The sequence below is a fragment of the Tiliqua scincoides genome, chromosome 1 (genome assembly GCF_035046505.1).
Source record: "Tiliqua scincoides isolate rTilSci1 chromosome 1, rTilSci1.hap2, whole genome shotgun sequence".
NCBI lineage: Eukaryota > Metazoa > Chordata > Lepidosauria > Squamata > Scincidae > Tiliqua > Tiliqua scincoides.
This window is the reverse complement of record NC_089821.1, coordinates 135,821,197-135,843,312: the sequence shown is the minus strand read 5'-3', so window position 1 is coordinate 135,843,312 and position 22,116 is coordinate 135,821,197. Positions and strand designations below refer to the sequence as shown.

The following is a 22,116-nucleotide window of genomic DNA, read 5'->3' as shown; positions in this document are numbered from 1 at the left end:
TACTTCAGAGTAGACATGCATAGGCTTGAGCTCACAGGTGGCAATCCTACCCACACTTTCCTGAGAGTAAGCCCCATTGACCACAATAGGACTTACTTCAGAGTAGATTCACTTGGTGGCTCCCCCTTATTTAATTATTTCTTTTATTTTAGTTTAATTATTTATAATTATTTATTTTAATTTGCTTGAGGATGTCACTTCTGGCCATGACATCATTTCCAATTGGTCCTAGACAAATTGTCATTCTAAAAAGTGGGTCCCGGTGCCAAAAGTTTGAGAACTGCTGTAATAAGGTGTTAGTAGGTTGACATGGGGTATGTGTGTGTGTCTCTACAAGTTTTCAAAATCACTAAAATCAGAGTTTGGAGGAATAATACCATCATGTTATATATCAACCAATGCATAAATGAAACAAACCACATTGAAATATCTGTGTTCTAATAAAAGGTACAGCCAAAAAACCATCGGGGGCAGGGTGATGGTACATCACCATGCCCACCATTGGGGGGGGGTTGCCCCACCCACTGCATGGGGTGATGCATAGGCCTCCCACACCCGGTGACACGAATCCTAGTAATGCCAGTCTGGGAGGGGGTGGTTTAGGAAGGGATGGAGATGACACCAGTCTCTGTTGCCTATCCTAACCCCCCCCAGGCCAGGAAACCCAACACAAGTCTCCTTGGTTCTGCACCTGTTCAATAGCATTTGAAGATAACCATTGGAGCTGCTTACTTGCCTGGCCCCATAAGATACAGCAGTTGCCATTTTAGCACCACTGTGGCCCTGGGTGCTAGGGAAGGATAGAATTGGGCTGCAAGACTGCTCTTGGTTGCTTAAAGATAGGCAATATTCAATTGAAACGAAGGCTTGGTTTAGAACTTTCAAATTCTGGCTAAGAGTCTATTATAAGTCTAGTCAGAATAGCCTTTTATTTGAGCTCTTACAGGATTCACTTGCCCCTGTGGGATCTATGGGGATTTTTCATAAGATCAGGACAATTGGCATTGATGTAGAGGTGCTGGGTGCATTGCCCTTTATGTTGGCATATCACTTAATTAAAAGGAGATCTCTGGACATCCAGGCCCAACTATTTTTCAGCGCCGTGAGTCAAGTCTGCTCCCTGCAGAGTTTTCAGATTTTTACGAAAGCAGCTGTTATGCCAACATATTTAACTGTGTTACTGTGTCCTTATGAGGTGTAGGGTACCGTAGGGTGTTCACATTGGCTAAATGCAATTCATTTCTATCAGCTGTGCTGTATGGAAGATACAGCAGCATCCCTTGTAGCAAAAGTCTCTGTAATAGTGGGCTAGGCGCAGTTGAGTCCCTCATGCACATGGTTCTATACTGTTCATTACATCAGTCCTTGCGCAACCAGCATCTCTCTTTTTTCCTGAACAAATGGGCTGTCTGCTTGGATGCCATCCAGTTGAGAAATGTGGTGTCATCTGTGGACCGCACCACAACAGAGGCCATGGGGGTCTTTTTAAAGCTTTGAATGAGATGCTGTAGTTCTATTCACAGTAATGGGGAGTGTAGCTGCTCCTGATTAATTGCTCAACTTGTTTCTGGTTTGTACATTGTATTTGTCTCTGGATGAATATGCCAGTAAAGGTTCTAAGTCTGAAGCCTAAGGACAGGAAAGGCACGTGGGACAGCCATCTTTTCACATTAAAAAAAAATGAAAGGAAAAACTGAAGAGCTGAGGTAACATGACTCGTCATGTTGTACATGAGAGGGAGACAAAAGACTACATTACCCAGAAGACCCGGACCTCTGGATGTCACTGCTAAGAGACTGACGTACATATTCTTTTGAGACTGGATTTTACAGAAATGTTGCTGCTGCTGCTGCTAGATTGTTACAAAAATGGACCAAGGAAAACTATTTAGCAGGGTGTCTGATTTGTGATGTAAAACAAAATATTTAGCTTTTCCAGACTTGACATATCATGCTTCATGTTTTCCAGAAAAGAAGAGAGAAGCGTCTCCCTTTCAGAGAGATGGCCAAGAGTCAGCAAGTTCATTCTGTCAGCATGTGCAGCTTCTGTGGCAGAACTAGGTATTGGTCAAGTACATTTCTCTGAGGATACTGGGAGAGAGAAGCGGAATGAAAGGGGGAGAGGTGATTTGTAAAAGGATGTTGCATTTGTTCAATTTCTTTGCTATTTGACCATTATGTGTGCAACTTGGTTTTTTTAATTGGCAACTTATATTTAATGAGTGCTGTAGTACAGAAATCAGCATTGTGCCCCTCTGGAAATTTCAGAAACCAGGTTTGCTGATTGATCTGAATGGGATATGCAATACAATTCTAAGTACATTCATTCAGAAGTAAGGGACAAATTAGGCATGCCTTGAGAGTTCTATACATATTCCTCCCGCCAAAGCAGCCACAGGACTGGCCCCAATTTGAATCTAAATCTTTACCTTTGTGTATCCCCAATCCAAATTGGTGCTCAGGGTGCTATAAGAGAGGAAAACTTAGAGTCAAATTAGATGTGTGTCTAATTGCAAAATGCTGCTGGATGTGCCATGAGCTTCTTTTCAAATATCAATGAGTTGGGGGACACAAAACATCACAACATCATGCTTTTCCCCCATTCAATTTTTTATTCTGATCACAGCCCACCTCCTCCTGCACTATTTTAAGGTAGTTTTCATTTGGATTTTAAGAGAGGGGCTGCAACGGAGATCAAAACCGACAATGGGGACAGAATTCTAATGCACCACTACTCCCTGCCTATGTTTTGTAACCTATTATGCTACTTGCAATTTGAAAAGAAAATTAATCCACATCCAGCAACATTGCATGATTGTGTGCATCTCTTGCTTGACTCTTAAGGCCACAAAATTGTAAGAACATAAGCATTCTCATCTATGGCTTTAGAGAGTGATTAACAGCCTAATGCAGTGTTTCTCAAACTGTGGGTCAGGACCCACTAGGTCGGGAGCCAATTTCAGGTTGGTCCCCATCCATTTCAATATTTTATTTTTAATATAACAGACTTGATGCTGCCATGATATGTGACTGCATTTGGGGAAATGTCACAGAACTATACTTTTAACAAGCTACTATGTATATTCTTTTAACAATGATAGTAAATGGTCTGGCTCAGAGCCTTGCAAACATGCCATAACACATGTTTGTGCTGACTCAAAAGCCAACAGCACCAGCACAACAATGCATGCTAGCCTGCCGGAGCCAGGTCCAATCCCTGCACCAGCCAGCACATTGTGCGCCAGGCAGCATGGGAGGTGGAAGAGGATGGTAGGAGGGTGTTTTGGAGGCCAGGAGGGAGTGTTTGTGGGCAGGGGAGGGCAGTTGGGATGGATCGGGCCCAGGAGGGGGTTGGGATCAGTGGCAGCAAGCATGCCATATCCTAAACCCCACTTTCAGGCCTTGGAGCCTACACTGACTTCTCAAATGTGCATCAGCTAAACATCTGGTGCAGATCTGAGTAGCCCCATTAGGGCAGGCTGGGGCTCTTGTGCCTCCATCTAAGCCCCTGCCCTGATTGCTCTGCTCTCCCCCCTCTACCTGGGGTTGCCCCCTTTTGTCCCTGTCAGGGTCTCACAGAGCCATTTTTGAAGGCAGCAGCCCTCCCCCATGGAGGGGGCTCTCCTTCAGACCAGCTAGCCGGCTTGCCCTTCCAGGAGTACCCCCTAGAGGTAAGTCAGGGCCCTGGTTGGGCTGGGGGTCCCTGTCACAGCTAAGCATTTTTTTTTTTCAAAAATAAAAATATTTGAACATATCAGCCTATCATATTGAAGTTTCTGTAAAATAATTTGCTTCAATTTCTTTCTGATTGTTTTCTTTAGTGACTTTCCCTCTGGATCTCACAAAAACCCGGCTACAGATCCAAGGTGAATCTGCAGCACATCTCTTTGGAGAAGCTACAAAAAGAACAAATCCCTACCGTGGCATGCTTCGTACAGCTGCTGGGATAATTCAAGAGGAAGGTGTCCTAAAACTGTGGCAAGGAGCAACACCAGCTATCTACAGACACATAGGTTTGATTAATGAAGTTAGTCTATCAATACACATAAAGAGAGACATTGGATAACAAATGTAATCTGCATTTAAGGCCCAGTCCTGTCCAACTTTCCAGCACTGATGCAGCCATGCCAAAGGGGCATTCACTGCATCCTGTGGTGGGGAGCTAATCACAGAGGCATTCTCAGGGAATATTTGTTCTCTTACCTCGGGGCTGCATTGGCTCTGGAAATTTGGATAGAATTGGGCCCTTACATCAAATAGGTTACAATCATATCCACACTTACCTTGAAGTAAGCTCTATTGATTATGATGGAACTTACTTCTGAGTAGACATGCATAGGAGTGGGCTCATATTTCCTATGATCTCTGAATGAAATGTACACGTTTCATTTAGATCCCAGCCTTCTAATCCTTAGCGAAATATACAACCTAGAAGAAGATCTGTGATATATGATTGCTTAATTCTCATTTTTGTACTTCTCTGTACTTCTTTGTACTGTGCATTATGTTAAACAAACAAAAAATAAGGAGTGAGTTCAGTGACCACAACTCCATATAGGAATTGTGGGCCTCTTAAGAGGTAGAAAGTTGGCATCAAATGTACAGATAATAAAAATAAAGGGTTATTTTAAAGCTATTAATTTTTTGTTTTTTTTATTAAAATTTATAATGTTTTTAGGATAAGTAACACAGTCATAAGCAAAGATAGAGCACAATCCCAGATTGTGCTTAAGCTGGCTCAAGTCCCTTGCATCAGCTTCTGAGTGTCGCACTGAGTGTGCCACCGCGGGTGTTGGGGAGGCCGGCGCAAGGATGTGCACCGGCCTCCCTGTGCCAGAACAAGCCCTGGCAAAGAGAAGTTCACACCTCCGGCAGTCCACCAGCATGCAGGTTTGGGGGGACGACAGCATTTCATGGGCATTCTGGGGCAGAGGGAGAGTGCGTGGTGGGCAGGCGGGACCTGGGGGATGGGACTGGCCTCTAGCACTTTAGCCAGATCCTAACCCCCATCCTGAGCAGCCTGGCCTAACACCAGGCTGCTTGGATCTGCACCAGCAGCACCATCCTATTGAGGTTGCTGGGGCAGAGCTTAAATATCCCCTTCCCCCGAGTTGTACCATAGCCATCTCCAACCCTTCGCTGGACCCAGCACAGGCCAACTGGCCTGACTGTTCCAACATAGGTTAGGATTAGGCTGCCTGTCAGACAGACAGAAACCTATTGGCATTTTTTTTAAAAAAAGGTACATTCAAAAACATATACAGTTTACAATCCAAGAACAAATCAGGCAATTCATTGAGAGGGGTTGCACTCCCCATTGCTACAAATAAAACTACGATGTCTCATTAAAAACTTTAAGAAGACCCCCATAGCCGCTATTGTAGTGGGGTCCACAGTTGACAGCAAATTTCTTAATTGGATGGCATCCGAGCAGGGGGCTGCCTGTCTATGTCAAGTTCCAAGGGCAGTGTGACTTTAAAGAGATTACTTAAATGCTTGAATTATTTGACTATGTAGGTAGAGGTGACCAGAGAATTATTCAATTTTTGTCTGAGACAATCCTTTATATAACAGTCCTCTAATGCAAGACTTGCTTAAATTGCTATAGATACATGGGCTATTTGGAGAGTAATCTCCATTTGGCTTTAAAAAAAATGAAGGAAAACAATTTAATACTGCTCAAAAGTTACATACCATGCAAGGCTACTATTATTTATTTATCACATTTTTATACCACCATTCCTCTAAAGAGCTCAGGACAGTGTACACACCTGCTCCCCTCCTTTTTTCCTCACAACAACCCTGTGAGGTAGGTGAGGCTGAGAGAAAGTGACTGGCCCAAGGTCACCCAGGAAGCTTTATGGCTGAGGGGGGATTTGAACCTGCATCTTCCAGGTCTCAGTTCACCTCTCAAACCACTACACCATCCTGGCTCTTCATGCCAGCACTTCACTTCCACATAATCTCCACCTGAATTGAGGCAATTGCTGTATCCTGGGACAAGCTTTTGTCTCCCCTCCTCAAGAAAGTTGCCATGCTTGTCATGGAGAAGAATCACACATTTTGTTTACACAAATGCAAGCTGGCTGAGCTCCCAGGCAGCAGCTTTCTTAAAGAGGGAAAACAAAAGCTTGTCCCAGAATTCAATAATTGCCTCAATTCAGGTGGAGATTATATGGAAGTGAAGTCTTGGCATGGTATGCAACTTTTGAGCAGTATTAAATTGTTTTCCTTCATTCTTGTTTTTTTAAAAGCCAAACAAAGCTTTTATGAGGGCTTTCTGAATAGCTCTTATATTTTGAATAGATTGATGGGGCAGACCAGTGGCTCTTACTCTTAACACCCTAGCATTCCTCAGAAGCTTATCAGAGGTTACTCAATGAGTAATCAGAAATGGCAGACAAGCATCCCTGTCACCCTGGCGGTGCTGTAGCCTGGTCAAGCAGATGGCTGCCATGGAGAGAAGAGACTGTGGACTGAGGGGCTGTGATGTAACAGGACCCTGTGGGATACAACAGTCCCCCAACCCCTAGGAATAGATACTGAAAGCAGAAAGTCAGCTGCTGTCCTCTCTCATTTCTCTTAAGATAATGGTTAGTGTCCTATTGTACAAAATTATATATAACTAGCCCTTGAGCTGAAGATGCAACTAACAAACAAAATATTCTTGGCCCTGTAGTATATACTGGAGTCCGGATGATTACATATGAACATCTTCGTGATTCGGTACTTGGCAGAGCTGAAGACAAGAGCTTCCCTCTATGGTAATGTTGCCCACATTTGCTAATGATAATTTATTATAGTAAAGAATAAGATAAGGATGATCACAATTCTGCTTACTCCATCATTCCAGTCACTTCCTTCTTTGGCTCCTTTCCTTCTGCTGAACAGCAGAGAATGTAGCTTCAGGCTGCAATTCTATTTACTTACCTTGAAGTAAATTTTCTTGAATTCAGTGGTACTTAGTTCTGAGTAAACATGCATAGGATTGTGCTGGAGCTCAGCAGAAAAGAAAAGAAATTCATTTCTCTTGGCACCACTAGCAGCTCCCTGCTAAGTTGGCTAATTAACAATATTTTAATGCAGTATTTTTGAGATTCTCTTTTCAGTGGAATAATTTCTTCCTATTTCCCACATGCACAGGATTGAGCTGTTAGGAATAACAGGTAATATGATTTTGTTATTATTATCCACAACCCTGTGGAATGCAGGAGTGAAGATCCCAGTTCCCCTTCTGATATTTTTTTTCCTCCAGAATCTTCATTTCCAGTCTGCATAGTTCATTTTACCCCTTGACATGCTGTAAAAATTTGCAAACACATTTTAAAAAAACTTTACTGGCATTTGAACCTGACTTGTACAAATAAAAAAACACCAAAATGTAAAAACATAACATACACCTGCATCATTCCCTACCTTATATATTCTTCCACACCAAAAGAAGGCCTTGCTAAGACACACACAAAAATTGATTTTAAATTCAATTAAAAAAAATAAATAACATTCAGCAATACTGAGTAAAAACCATGGAGTTCCATGTTATTTAATTTTGCTCCAGCAAACTTTTCCCAGTGTACTGGATAACTTCAGGGATAAATTCAGCAGCAGAGAATTGATGAGCATCCTTAAGACAAATCTCTGTTTCCCAATATAGGCTACAGCTCTTCTTTTCAGAGCTGGTAATGTTCATTTCCTTCTCTGTTCGTAGCCGGAACATGCTTTATGCTGAATCTGTCCAAATGAGGGCCCAATCCTATCCAACTTTCCAGCTCCAGTGTAGCCACAATGCAGCCCCGTGGTAAGGGAACACATGTTCCCATACCTTAAGAAGGCCCCAGTGACTGCTCCTCCACCACATGATACAGCGCGCACCCCACCGGTTCAACTGCACCAGCACTGGAAAATTGGATAGGATTGAGCCCCCAGTTTTCTACTCTCACTAGCAATAGCTTTCTAAAATTTTAGGCAGAAAAAAAGCCAATGTGAGCCCATGAGATAGAACAGAATACAGTGTAAATCAAAACAATAATAGTTGCATTATTTTCTTAAGTCTGTTGTAAGGGATGTATAGTGTATATATTTACACCAATAGTGTATTTATAACTTATAAAAATATAACTTATTATATAAATAACCTATAATTTATTTTAACTTGTAAATTAAATTATAACTTATAATTAATTTTATTTATTTATAATATTATTTATAATGTTTATTGATTTATTTTGCTTGTAAACCACTCTGTGAACTACTTTTATTAAAAAGTGGTATATAGCAACAACTGCCTTTCTTCCATTGTAGAACTGGAGACAGTGTGCAAGTGTTCCCATGTGGTCTTCTAGCCAGGCACTGAAAACTAGCCTCCGACCTGCTTAGCTTTAGCAAGGTTTTGCATCATGAGAATTCAGACCAAATACAGTGGGCTGGTATCCACAGGGGATCAGTTCCATGAGCCCCCTGTTGATACCAAAGTCCACAAATGCTGATATCTGCGGGAGGGGGGGGTTAGGGGGCAGTGCCACAATAACTTACCTGGAGGCCATGCTGGACCCTCTGCACTGGCCTCCCATCCTCATCAGAAGGCCTCCCAGACATGACCAGAGGCCACTTCCAGTTCATGCCAGTGACTTCTGATCACATCCAGGAGGTATTCTGAGGCGCAGGGAGTTCACGCACAGTGATCATGACTAGAATTTGCCGATATGAACCAGATGTGGCTTCTGGTCACGTATGAGAGGCCTCTGAGTCATGGGCTTGACATCTGCAGATGTTCTCTCTCTCTCTCAGCAAGCATTTGTCAACTTCAAACGCAGCAAGCATTTTGGTCAACTTTGTTTTTATTGTGCCTTGTCAAGTTTCTTATTAAACACAGTTTTCCATTGTGTTCCAGCCTTGTACTCACAAGTGACCTTTCGGCTTTGTGTGAACACAGGCCTGGAACACACTGTAACACCCTGCGTAAGAAAACTGGAAAGCCACAACAAAAGTGACATATGACCTTTCAGAAGAGTAGTTTTCCAGGAATCTGATTGTAACTTCTGCTGTGCTGCTTATCATTCCTTTTCTCACTTACGTTGTGGAGTAAGAAGGGTGGTTGTGTGTTTGGGGGATTGCATAAGGGAATTTAAATCTCTATATTCAAGGATTCCTGGAAGCTCTCACTTGTTAGGCTCTTACTGCTTGTGCCACAGTGGCTAATGTGATAGAGGAATTGTTGTGTCCCTATATTTAGTGGGGCAACACAATGGTTGCTCCACATCTCTGGGCATGGGTTACCTCAGGCAGCATATTACTGCACTATTGATGTGTGTGGATGCTGGGGAGCAGTTGGCAGTTTTGCTATATTCTGTGTTAATCATAGGGATGGCTGAGCAGAAGGCTGCTCTACCTAAAAATTAATTGGAGCCCCACGAGGGTTCAGTTTAACTTTCCAGCACTGACATAAGGGTAATGCAGCACCAAGGTAAGGGAACAAACATTCCCTTACTTTGAGGAGGCCTCCGTGAGTGACACCCAACTGCAGGATGCAGCACATGTCCCATTGGCACCACTATGCTAGTGCTGGAAAGCTCTGACATAAGGGGTTAGGATTGCACCCTCAGTCTCTAAATCTTGCAGAATAGGATAAGGTTTGAAATGCTGGAAGATGCCCAGTTTCCCCTCCACTCCACCCTGATCTCCAAGGGGGGAAAAAACCTTACTTGGGGTTTTTTTGTTTGTTTTCTATTTCAACTGTACTTGAAGTTTATGTCATGATGCACTCTTTTGCTTGGAAGTAAATCTCATTTGTTTGAGTTCCCACATGAGCATATTACCCATTATACAATTATGGATGCATTCTTTTCCCTACTAATGCATAGGAAAGCTGTTGTTGGGGGCATGACAGCTGGTGCCATTGGCCAGTTCTTTGCCAGTCCAACAGACCTAGTGAAGGTACAGATGCAAATGGAAGGAAAGAGACAATTAGAAGGGAAACCATTACGGTAAGACTTTAACTTTCACATTCTTCTTTTTTGACAAGACAGTTTTTCTTTTCCCCACACCTACGTCTCTTCAGGATTTCTTACAGGCACCAAAATACTTATTTTTTTAAAAATCAGATCAAGTAGATTAATAGAATCTGGGGATAAACAAATATACGTATATTCTCTGTATGATTTTATTTTCAATTGATAAATGTAAGTGATTTTGATCAGTGCACATACATCTTGTTGTCCCCGTTAATGGCTATTAAAACAATGCCAACTTCCTAGCAAAGAGACAAATTCTCATTGCCAGCAACAGGGAAACCTGTTGGTACCCGTGATTCATGTTGATTGTGGTTAACATTGATTGTGGCTAACATTCTTAGAAGACAGGTATTGATAAGGTGCAAGTGTTATTTCTGTTCCTGTTTATCCTAGATTTTGTGGGGTCCATCATGCATTTGTGAAGATCCTGTCTGAAGGAGGAATACGGGGCCTTTGGGCTGGTTGGGTGCCAAACGTCCAACGGGCTGCTTTAGTAAACATGGGAGGTAAACTTGTTCATCTCTAGACAAATCATGCTGATGTAGCTCTCTATCTCTTTTTTTAAAATGTCTTCTTAGAACTCAAGGTTAATGTATATCCTTTGGCTGTCCCCCTTTTCTGACATTTGAATAGCATCATGAATAGAAACTCCTCAGGGATATTGCCTGTGAACTATTTCAGTGTGTCATTGCTTCAGTTTCTCACTCTGGAATAATGGGAGACATCAACTGCATGACACCCCAAAGTGAAAGGTTAACTAAGGGTGCAATCCTATCCTGCGCCGGAACAGGCAAGCCAAGCCACCTCCTGAGGTGGCGCAAGTCCAAAGAGAGCGGAGCAGCTTGAAGGGGTTGGGATCTGGCATAACCGCCCCAGAACGCCTCCCTCCTGCCTCCTCCCCACCTCCTCTCCGCCCACCCCAGAGTCTTGCGTCAGCCAAGCAGCCTCCACAGGCTGGCACACCTCTGCGTGCTGCCCTTGCCAACTCCTGAAGAAGCACAAACATGCCTTATGGGACTTGCGCCAGCCTAACTGCCTTCTAGGGTTGTGCTGCACATCACAACCTGAAAGAAGGCCACACTGTTTCTCTATCAGCCCAAATGTTGGCTAATATTCTTTCTATAAGTACTTATGCTAAGTTCAGAATCTTGGTCCTCATTGCTCACATGTAGACAGGCAACCGCTGACAAAGTAACACAGATCCAGTATCCATTGTTTCACTTATCCGGGGGGTGCACCCCTTGTGCCCATTAATTTTTTTTAGTTTCACCACTAACACCAAAGTTGAATATGTCTTGCATTTACTGGTTGCTATAAGCATGAAGCTTATAAGACAAGCAGGCAGGAAGCCTGCACACTGGAGGGGACTCAGAAAATGTTAACAGAAAGCAGGAATACTGCCTCAAAGTGAGGCCATACTGTTCACCCCAGAGGTCTTCACAGAGAAGGGATCCAACACATCAATATCTATGCACAGGAATAACATGTCCAAGTTGGAGTGGGCTGCACAAGGGCCCTGGCTTTATTGTGTGCCTTTCCTATTGCCTGACACACAGCACATAATTTCACAGTGTAGGCAATGTCTTTCTGCATGTTCTCCCAATTAAATTGCTTCCCAAGTGGTCCTTGTTTCAGCTCATCCTGCATGCCCACAGGTGTGGTCATGAACTAGGCTCAGAATTCTCAGCTAGTGTCTGAGGAGCATCAATAGTAGTCTCAGAGACTTCAGCCTTTCCTGTACTCTGTGGGCAGACTGTCCTTTATTCATCACAAACCTTGACTGGTGGGTGTCACTAAGAGGCAGGATATCCTGTCACTTGTGCCTTTTGCTTGGTCACCAACACTCATCCTCTTCTTGCTCCACTTGGAAGCTAGATACTGATATAGCCAGTAAGGCTGCTTTCTGGTAGGGGGGAAGCAGGGAGGCTGAGCTGCAGTTTCAGGGGCACTGATTGGCATGGTGATCTTTTCTAGTTCAGTGGAGGTAGGCTTCTGGCTTGGCTGCAAGTGGTATCACCCATACCACCACATGTTCACCTTTCAGAGCCAATTGTCTCAGTAGGAGATAATGTGCTCTCTTCCTCCTTGTTTTGGAGGGATTTTACTTCCTGCAGGGAGCTGCCCAACACACAAGACTGCCGTGGCACTGAAAATGACTGCTGCAGTATCCTGCACACACCAGGCAGCCACCAGTGGCTCCTTTCGTCCCCTTCCCCTGGATAAGGGAAGCAGCCCCACAATGGGGCTATTTGATTCTGTGGTGGCTCTTTAGCTAGCACAGAACCAAGGAGTCCCATGTTGGTCCATGTGGTCCAACATAGGGATTCTGATCTGGTGGAGCAGAGCTCCCTTGGTCCCTCCCCAGTCCCTCCCTACTCTCTTCTCTGGCCACACCTTCTCTTGCCCTCTGCCTGCCCCGGAACGCCTCCTACCTGCCTTCCCCCACATCCTGACATCCCTCCGCCGCCCAGCAGTCTGGGCAAACACCAGGTAGCGGAACACAGGCCCAGCGCCAGAGCTGGCCCAGCGTGGGCTTGCACTAGGCTAGCTCTGGCGCTGGGCCCACGGTACTGCTCCCAAATGTGCCTTATGGCACGTTTGCAATAGTGCGTGCCAGCAGTGAGCTGGTGCACAAAGCACAGGATCAGGGCCTTAGATAATCAAATAAACCAGTGGTTCTCAAACTCTTGTATAGAATTTATGAACCACGAAGTGTTTGCGGGGTTGGGGAGAAGACAGCAGCATGATCCTCAGGATTGCACTGCTGCCAGGGACTGAAGGGCTTTTTGTTCAACTTCCCCCCCTTGTGCCAGTCTCCTGGGAGTGTGAAGGGCCCCATGGAGTCCTCTGCATGTGCACTGCACTGAAGGAGAAGCATAGGAAATACATTGTGGGTGTACTACTTGGTAGTGGAGAAATGGAGCATATTGACAATATAGCACCAATGAATTGGAGCGTAGATTAATTTAGTTCATGACTATTTTTATATTACAAGGTTTATAAAAAATTAAGACAGTTCATTTTTGTCAACAGATCTAACAACATATGATTCAGTTAAACAATTTTTACTCCTCAATACATCACTTCAGGACAACAGCATCACCCACAGCTTTGCAAGGTGTTGTATTTCTCTCCTTTTTCCCAATTCTCAACTCCTGAACTCTACATAGCGATACAGTTTTCTTAAGTATCATTATTTCTGATTTAAGTTAACCAAACATAAGAGACATAGAGCCCAATCCTAACTGGCCCATGGGCCAACGCAAGTCCCTTGCGCCAGCCTGGGAGTGTCACAAAAGTGCCATAAAGCACTTTTGCACTACTTTGAGGGGAGGTAGGCCGGTGCACATGCCAGCCTTCCTGCAAGTGGGCCCCAGGAAAAGGGTGAGTTGTGTCGGCAGAGCTTGGCTGGCGCAGAAGTCTGGGGGGGGGGCATGGAGAGGACAGGGAGGAGGTGGGAGGGAGGCGTTTCGAACCAGGGAAGGGCAGGCGGCAGGTAGGACTGTGGGCAGGCAAGTGGAGAGCGGGATCTGGGACCAGTTACGCTGGATCCTAGCCCCATTCCCAGCTGACCCAGGGCAGTCCTGGGCTGCTCGGATTTGCACCACTTCGTCAGGTGGATCAGATCCAAGTAGACCCATTGGAGCTTCTACAGTTCTCCCTGGGGTAAGGGGAAAAGGTTCTGCTAGGAGGCATTTGTTCAGGGTCCTGTAAGTACCACCAGGTACCACCTCAAGTAGCAATGGTGGTACCTGTACTACTGGTTAAGAAACACTAATCTAAAATTTCAGGGTCAAGGGAGCTCCTTTTACTTCCTCCTTTTGCTGATCTCCCTTATTCCTGATCACCTACACATTGTATACCTTCCAAGAATAAATTGCCCAATAAATTTACTTCATGGTGTTCCTAGATACCTAGCTACATGGCAGGACTGTTAGATGTTGCTTCCCCTCCTTTTCATAATAGATCAATAATAAGTTTAGGCTATGCTGTAGTATTAGTGTCAGATTTGCCTGTTACCTGCACTGAAGGGTTGTCATGACTCATAAGGGTTTCTAGGTCTCAGTCTCTTCTCTCTGCCCTCCATCTGCAGTGTCAGAATAACAGCACTGGACTACATGAAAGGGCTGTCAGTGGCTACTTTCTCTCAATCACAATCCACAATATGGCAGAGGATGAGTGGTGATGGAGACAAGCAGCCCTTTCGTATTGAGTTCAGCCCCAGATTCTGTGTCTAATGCATAGGGCTAAGAATGTGAGAAACCAGAGGGAAAGAGGGCCTTGATTCTACCAAGTCTGACCCCCAGCACATGTTCTTTTTAAAAAATTTACTTCCCCTCACAAAGAGATTATAGGATGGGTCATTTCTGATTAAGCATTGGTGCTCCGGGTGCTTCCTCCAGGGCTGTTTCTGTGATAGGGTTAGAAAAGAGAGGTGAAGAGAAAAAGGAGAAGCCTGAAAATGTGTGCTTATTTCTGAAAGGGAGGGAATATCATCCAATGAGATGCTTTCATCTTACTTGTTTAGAAAAAGACAGGGAGGCAGCCTGTGAAAAGGCCACTTTCCTCCCTTGTAGTCTGATCTGAGCAAGTTGACACCTTCTCTTCCTATTGAATAAGACCAGCACAAAGTGACATAAACTATTTGGGTATGGGAAACTGGAATGCAAAGGCGAGTGAGGAAAGTAGAGTAGGAGGCCCTAATAGGCCAGTGCCCAACCTCCAGCAATGGCATCATAGGCTCATAACACAGTGGTTCTCATACTGGTGGGTCTCGACCAATCAGTTCATGTAAAGGTTCCCCTGTCCCTTTAAGAGGCAGGGGACGGGGAGAAGCAGGGAAGCTATCCCCAGGATCGTGCCTGTGGGGCGGGGGCGGCGGGAAGGGTGCTTGTGACTTACTTTATGAAGACAGGGCTGCTGCAGGAGGTGTGGGGAGCCCTGCGCAGCCCTGTGCCCAACTCCCCGAGGCTTGGAACGTTCAGGGAAAGCGGGTGCAAAGCACTTCCATTTTGCAGGAGGTGCTTTGCGCCCGCTTTCTCCAAACGTTCCAAGCCTTGAGAGTACTGCGCTGGGCTCCCTGCACCTCCTGCAGTCTGCTGCAGCCCTGTCTTCATAAAGTAAGTCACAAGCACCCCCCCCTTGCCCCTCAATACGGGCGCGATCCTGGGGGTCGCGTCGCTGCCCTAGCCCTTCCCCTGCAAGAACTTACTGAGGTAGTAAAGCTCCCTCAAAGTTTGAGAACCACTGCTATAACAAATTTCAATTTGTTATGCAGGTGTAGTAGAATAACACGCAATCCACATGGGAGGAGAGAGAGAGAGATGCTGAAAATTAGTATTGCTATCTAACAGCCCAATCATAAGGATGAGAAGTGCCAGCACTGCAGGGAGGGTGCGGTTTAGGACAAGAATGGGGCAGGGACAACAGAGGAGGCCTCTGCTGTATCTTAACTCCTGTCCCAGGCCTGAAAGCCTTATAGAAGGCTACTTGGTTCTGTACCAAGCTAGCTATCGCAGATCTGAATAGCCCCAATGCGTAGGCTGGGGCTCTACCCAGGATAAGAGAACAAATGTTCCCTTACCCCAAGGAGACTTCCCACCTGCTCAATTCCAGTGCTGGATACAGTGTGTGTCTGGTGGTCCTTCTGCGCCAGTAGCAGATAGGATTGGGTCATAAGTAGTCTTGTTCTTAGAAGTAAAAATTTGAATGCATTGTGCATATAAGCTCTGATACACTGCTTGTTCAAATGCTTGCTCTTCGTAGTGGTTGTTCTGGCCTGGTCGCTGCTGTTTTGGGGACACCTGCTGATGTGATTAAAACCCGAATAATGAATCAACCAAGGAATGAACAGGGAAGGTATGAAAATATCTCATGCTTATGTCTAGATTAAAATGGTCAGTAAAGAATGACTGAAGATTACTTTTCTCATTAGGAAATGAATCCAAACACTTTTCATGGTCCATCTTCTTAATCTTACTCCTTGCATTTTTTAGTACAACCAATTAATTGCTACAAAACAACGCGTGCAGAATTGAAGATTAAGAGAAACTTATGATAATTTTATTTTTCAAATAGATGAAATTGATCCACAAAGTTGTATTATTTAATTCAATAGATTGTGGAAAGTTGGGGCTATTCTATGGTGTTGCTGTTTCATGATTCATGATACATGTACATTATGATCCCAATTTCAGTTATTTTTCCTTTACTTCTAGGGGCCTAATGTATAAATCCTCTGCTGACTGCTTGTTTCAGGCAATTCAAGGTGAAGGGCTTATGTCTCTATACAAAGGTTTTATACCAACATGGATGCGAATGGTAAATTTATTTTTCATAGCCTTACAGCTAAGTAGTTTGTACAGCAATGCTGATATATATTCAACAATAAGTTTAGGAAAAGACAGCATATGATGCTTGCAATTAAACAATAAACAAGATTCTGTTTGTATACTGGAATCAGAAGAAAATTTAAACACCTGTATACCCTCAACTCTCATTCCAGTCTTTCACTTTTAAGTAGAATAATTACGTACTGTATTATTGTTTGCCAAATTCCTGTTCTAAGCTTTACTTAGAGAACCTGGCTCAAACCCAGCTCGCTCTAGCAGCTTGCAAAACTATTATTAACCCTCAGCACTAACAGGAAGGTATCCAGTAGGTAGCCTGCCTGTGGGGCTACAGGGTCCCTCCTCCTGGTTCTCAAAGCAACACCTCTTCTGGGTACAGCAGCACTACCTCAGCTCTCCACTACCCAGCAGTCTCCAGCCATCCCTGTTCCAGTAATCCTCAGTAGTCCGTTTGCTGGTCGGTTGGTCAGTCGGTCCATCCATCTGTCAGTCAACCAGTCCATTAGTCAGTCAGCCAGCCAGCCAGCCACCTAATTAGTTCTCTCTCCTTCCTCTAACCTTTCCTACTTCTGTTACCTACACGCTTTTCCTTCCTCCAGGTGCTGCTTTTATCCCTGAGGATCTTGTTGCCTCCAGGTGGCTGAGTAATACTAGTTGCGTTTAATTTACCAGAGATAATTCGCTTGCAGAATTCCTGAAGGAACCATTGTTAAGCAATTGGGAGTGAGGCCAGAAGACTGCATTCTTCCCACTGCATCTCTGACCTTTTCGTTTAGTAGATTTCCCTGCTCTTCACCAATGACCTTCACCACCAGCAGAGAAGAGATTTTTTTTAAAAAGCAGCATGCAAACAGGAGCATAATCTGGTTCTTCAGCATGAAGCACCTTCTGCTGTAGCATACTCAGTATTTGGTCCATAACCATGCAAACTAAAAAGTTATTTAAGACTACTAATAAAGTACATTGAGATTTTCAGAATTGTTCTAACCAATCATCATCATCATCATCATCATCATCAACATCATCATCATCATCATCATTATTATTATTATTATTATTATTATTATTATTAACAACAATATTTATATACCACTTTTCAACTAAAAGTTCACAAAGCGGTTTATAGAGAAAAATCAAATAACTAAATGGCTCCCTGTCCCAAAAGGGCTCACAATCTAAAAAGATGCAAATGAATACCAGCAATCAGCCACTAGAACAGACACTGCTGGGGTGAGGTGGGCCAGTTACTCTTCCCCTGCTAAAAAAGGAGCACCCACTTGAAAAAGTGCCTCTTACCCAATTAGCAGGGGTTTATTAGCTGTTTCCTGACTGTGCTATCGCAATCACTAGAATATGTCCATTCCTGTACTTTGGGAACTGAATTCAATATGTTCTCTGGACAGCCCAATCCTATGTAACTCCCCATATGACGATGCAGTAGTGCCAATACAACTTATGTTGTAGACTGTGGGGGAGTTTTGGCATGTTGATGCTTCCTCAGGGTAAAGAACATTTGTTCTTTACCCTGAGAACCCAAGAAGAGGGTTAGGATTCGGCAGGTACCACTACCACTGAACCCGCCCGCCTCTTTCCCACCCCTTTCATGGACTTACCTGCATCGGCAGACATTCCCAGTCCACTGTCACATGGACCTTCACATGGACATGGCTGCTTGCTGCTTGCAGCAGTGGCCAAGCCACATTCATTGGCGTTGCTTTTGCGACAGCCGTAAAAGGGTTTATGCCACTGAAACACTCGCTCCATTGGTGTAAAGTCCCCTTTGGATTGGGCCAAAAGTCTTGTTAATCAGCCAATTGTTCTGCAGATATTTTGTTATTTCTCTCAAATTACTAATTATTTGTATTATTTATCTCACTTTTTTTGTTAAAGACACCAAAAGTGGCTAATAGAAAAATAATTCTGGTTATTTTTACAGGCTCCTTGGTCACTGGTCTTCTGGCTCAGCTATGAACAAATCAGAAGAATCAGTGGAATTAGTTCATTTTAGTAATTTAAAATTTTATTTTTTAATTGTGAAATACGTTGTAAATTCTTCAGTGGAACTTCTGTATGTATATGAATGAATAGTTTTCAGGCAGCCCAAACCAGCTGACAGAGCAAGCATTCGGTTGTTCCTCCAGTGTTGGCTGATTGTTTTGCAAGCACTAAGTGATTCTTCCACCAGCAAGCATTCTGCTGGTGCCGACTATGCCTTATGGTAGTTGTAAAGACCACTCTGGCAGTTCACAGTGTTGCATGCTGTTGGAGCATCGACTGGAAGGCTGGAGCTTTCCTGCACACATCAATGGATCTATAAAGACCGCCAAGGCAGGAAGGATGTTGGAAGAGCCAGGATGTGGTAGGGGGAGGGTAGAATGAGGCAGTGATGGGATGGACAGAACAAGGAAGCCACAGGGCAGAGGATGGGTGAATCAGGTCTCAGTGCAGGCGTACCTATGGGGGGGTCAAGGTGCTCAAATGTCTTGAGTGGCACACCTGAGGGGATGGCAGCACCTTCCTCACCCCCCCCACTGCCTTCTTTGCCAGTCTGGAGGCCTTTGGAGAGCCAGAGGAGGCCACACATGGCCTCACACGGCCTCCCAAGCATTCTGGAGGCCTTCTAAGGCCTCCAGGGGGGATCTTTAAACCTCAGTTCTGGTTTTCAGACAAAAATGGGCCTTCTAAGGGCTTTAAAACATCACTTCCAGTTTTTGGATGAAAACCAAGAGAGGATTGAAGACTGCCCCCCCCCCCAAAAGACCTTAGAAGACATCTGGAGGGCCTGAAGCCTCTGAAGGGCCTTTAAATCTCACTTCTGGATGAGATAGTGGGAGGACAGCATTCTCCTCTAGGTGGGCATTCTGTGGTCTTGGCCCCAGGTGGCACAGGGGCCAGGATCACCAGTGGTCTGGGAAGGAGGTTGGTTCAGCAGCAGCCGAATTCTATCCCCTTCCCAAGTCTGATCCTGCAATGCGGGTCCATGCAAACTTACACCAGTAATTTCGCTGGTGCTGATTTGAGTAGACCCCCCCCACACACACACACCATGGAGGCTTACCCCAGGGTAAGGGAATGAATGTTCCCTTTCTCAGACTTCTGCAACTGCCGCTCCCCACATGATGCAGCAGTAGCTATTTTGGCACTGCTGCATGAGTGGAGAGGGGGACAAATAGGATTGGCTCAAAGACTTAGTTATTCACAGTTCTGGTGTTAGACTTGGAAGATCCAGGTTCGAATCCCCCTTAGCCATGATGTTTCCTGGGTGACCTTTTGCCAGTCACTCTCTCTCAGCCTAACCTACCTCACAGGGTTGTTAGGAGGAAAGGAACAATATCTACCACACTGAGCTCCTTGAATGAAGGGCGATATCAGCATGTGAAAAATAAATAAAATTTACTTCATGGTAAGTGTGCACATGATTGCAGCTTAGAGACAATACCTTGAACCGTCTTGTTTTATAGCCTGTCAGGTTTCAAACCTGGTTGGTTTTGGCAAAGCTCCTTTTGAATTAAATAAGCAGGAATATGACTTGAGGCTGTCACTTGTATAACAGCCTAGTTTCAAGTGCCTCATAGACCAGCTAAAAACAAAAATCAGAACAGCAGTTGGTAGTATGGGGAAGTCTTTCAAAGACTCATTATCAACCAAGCACTTATCTTCTATAGACTGATTCAGGACCACCAGCATTATTTCCCACACATAACAATGCATTTTGATGGAGAGACTCCCTCCATCCCTGCTCCGCTTGGTGGGAGCTTACCTGCTCGGTCCAGAGGTGCTCCTGGATTCCGCACTGGAGCGAGAGCACAGACCTTCTCCCCAGCAGTGCTTACTCACAGGGTGCTGCAAATGTGCTTTGTGACACTCTATGCCAGCGCAGTGGCAGCCGTGCCAGCAAACAGGATTGCGCAATTAGATTTATTAAAATAGGTCTTTAGAAACATGTAGCCCAAAACTGATGCACGTTTTCTCAGAAGTGATTAGTGGAGTTTACTCATAAGTACTTATGCACATTCTTAGACTGAACTCTGATACACACTCACTTGGGAGTAAGTTCCAATGAACTCAAAGGAACTTACTTTTCAGTAGACATATTAGGCTTGCACTATAACAATAATCCAGAACTTGCTTACTAGGGTCAAATACCATCTGACTTCAACAGGACACAATGTACTGTAAAAAGTACAGTCAGAAAAAGAGTAGCATAACAAAAGTGTGTTATAGGATGTATTACTGCTTCTGAGTAAACATATTTAGGATTTCAGAATTAGCTATCCTGTTCACCCTGTGATTAATAACTGGATTATGAATGGATCTGCAAGATGTCCAGGACTGGTACCATCATTTATCAATAGTGTCATTTTTGTGTATTATTTATTTATGCACCATCTGTAGACATGGCATGTACATATAGAGGGAATGTTTCTGTTCTGAATATTCACAATCAAAAGATACATAAGGGCCATAATAAAGGAAGTGGGGGAAAGTGAATGCCAGGAAAAAGTGGGGAAGAATATGTGATTATTCCATATAAGTTTAAGGTGTAGTTACAGAATAGAATAGGGAACAGTAAGCTAGGCCAAGGAGTACTTGGACAAATGAAGTCAGGGAAGATAGGTCTTAATTCTGCTCATACGCCATACAGATATCCTATCCAACTAATCAGTTGGCAGCCATGCCACACCCTTAGGCTTCACAAACTGAAAAGAATTACAAAACCAGACAAACAGATGCCAAGGGAACATCATCAAACATTGTCACTGTGGCATCCGTGATGTATGCAAGTGATTTTATCTTCAAAGTGCTTTGCAAACATGTCATGGCACCCTGCAGGTGCAATGGTAGCAGAAACAAAAATTTTCTTCACTGCTGTCACTTCCATGGAATAAGCTCTGAGACGATCTCTAATTCTTGTCCAGTCAGACTCAGCATAAGTTTTCTGCCACCATCACTCTAGACATCTACCCTGCTGCTTCATCATTCGCAGCTCCTCAGTAAATCAAGGAGAGGTTCCGAGTCTGCAACATGGCAGAAGTTACTCAGGAGCAATCTCATCCACTGCCCTGGTCATTTCCCTATTCCAGAGGTCAACCAGGGCCTCAGATGAGACACCAGTTTGGCAGGTGGAAAATTCCCCAGAACCTTCAGGAAACCTCCAGGATCCATTAGCCTCTGGGGGTGGACTACATAAGGTCCCCTGCCTCTGCAAAAATATGAAGCGCAGGACCTTAAGCCTAAGCCTTACCAGGAAGTGATCTGTCCATGACAATGGAGTGATCTTGATCTCCTGCACATCCAGATTGCCGCTCCCTTGCTCAGCTATGAGCAGAATGTTCAGCACATGCCCTGCCTCATGTATTGGGGCCAAGATCTTCTGGGACAGGCCCTTAATTGTCACGGCGGCTATGAAATCCTGAGCTGCACCAGGTCCAGGGACTTCAGCATGAACATTAGCACTAATAGGTGGGGGGCACTCCAATGCTACCCTCGAGATCACCCCCTTTCAGCTCAGGCAGGGGGACTGTTGGGCAGCAGGGTGAGCGGTACACCAACAGAATCCCAATCCTGTCCAGCCTTCTTAACACAACATGCAGACAAACCCAGTGAACTGCTGAACAGGGCATCTGGCAAGGGAGATGGATTCACAATGGACCATTGCAACTCCCCCTTCCTGTCCCTGCAATCATGGCTGCTGCAACACTTGGAAACCTGGTGGGCAAAGCTGGGAGAGATCAACTGCTCCTGCCCCAACCAGGT

At 44.5% G+C, this 22,116-nt stretch overlaps 1 protein-coding gene across 2 annotated transcripts; it reads left to right on the top strand.

Annotated features, from left to right (window-relative positions):
• The first annotated feature begins 1,841 nt into the window (after positions 1 to 1,841).
• SLC25A27 (solute carrier family 25 member 27) lies at positions 1,842 to 19,950 on the top strand. 2 transcript variants are annotated; one of them, XM_066637895.1, is made up of 9 exons: positions 1,842 to 2,060; positions 3,821 to 4,012; positions 6,679 to 6,763; positions 9,860 to 9,982; positions 10,403 to 10,515; positions 13,043 to 13,127; positions 15,776 to 15,868; positions 16,228 to 16,330; positions 18,296 to 19,950. In XM_066637895.1, exons 1-9 carry the CDS (start codon positions 1,958 to 1,960, stop codon positions 18,365 to 18,367), a joined length of 969 nt encoding a protein of 322 aa, XP_066493992.1. In that variant the 5' UTR covers positions 1,842 to 1,957; the 3' UTR covers positions 18,368 to 19,950. The 2 variants fall into 2 exon arrangements, with proteins under 2 accessions (XP_066493992.1, XP_066494001.1); XM_066637904.1 differs by lacking the exon at positions 18,296 to 19,950 and adding an exon at positions 16,959 to 17,090.
• Positions 19,951 to 22,116: the final 2,166 nt, after the last annotated feature.

Coding starts and splice junctions, on each gene's coding strand:
- SLC25A27 (XM_066637895.1), top strand. CDS start 1,958: ATGTTTTCCAGAAAAGAAGAGAGAAGCGTCTCCCTTTCAGAGAGATGG. Junction 4,013..6,678: donor AGCTATCTACAGACACATAG/GTTTGATTAATG, acceptor TTGGCCCTGTAG/TATATACTGGAGTCCGGATG. Junction 9,983..10,402: donor TTAGAAGGGAAACCATTACG/GTAAGACTTTAA, acceptor TGTTTATCCTAG/ATTTTGTGGGGTCCATCATG.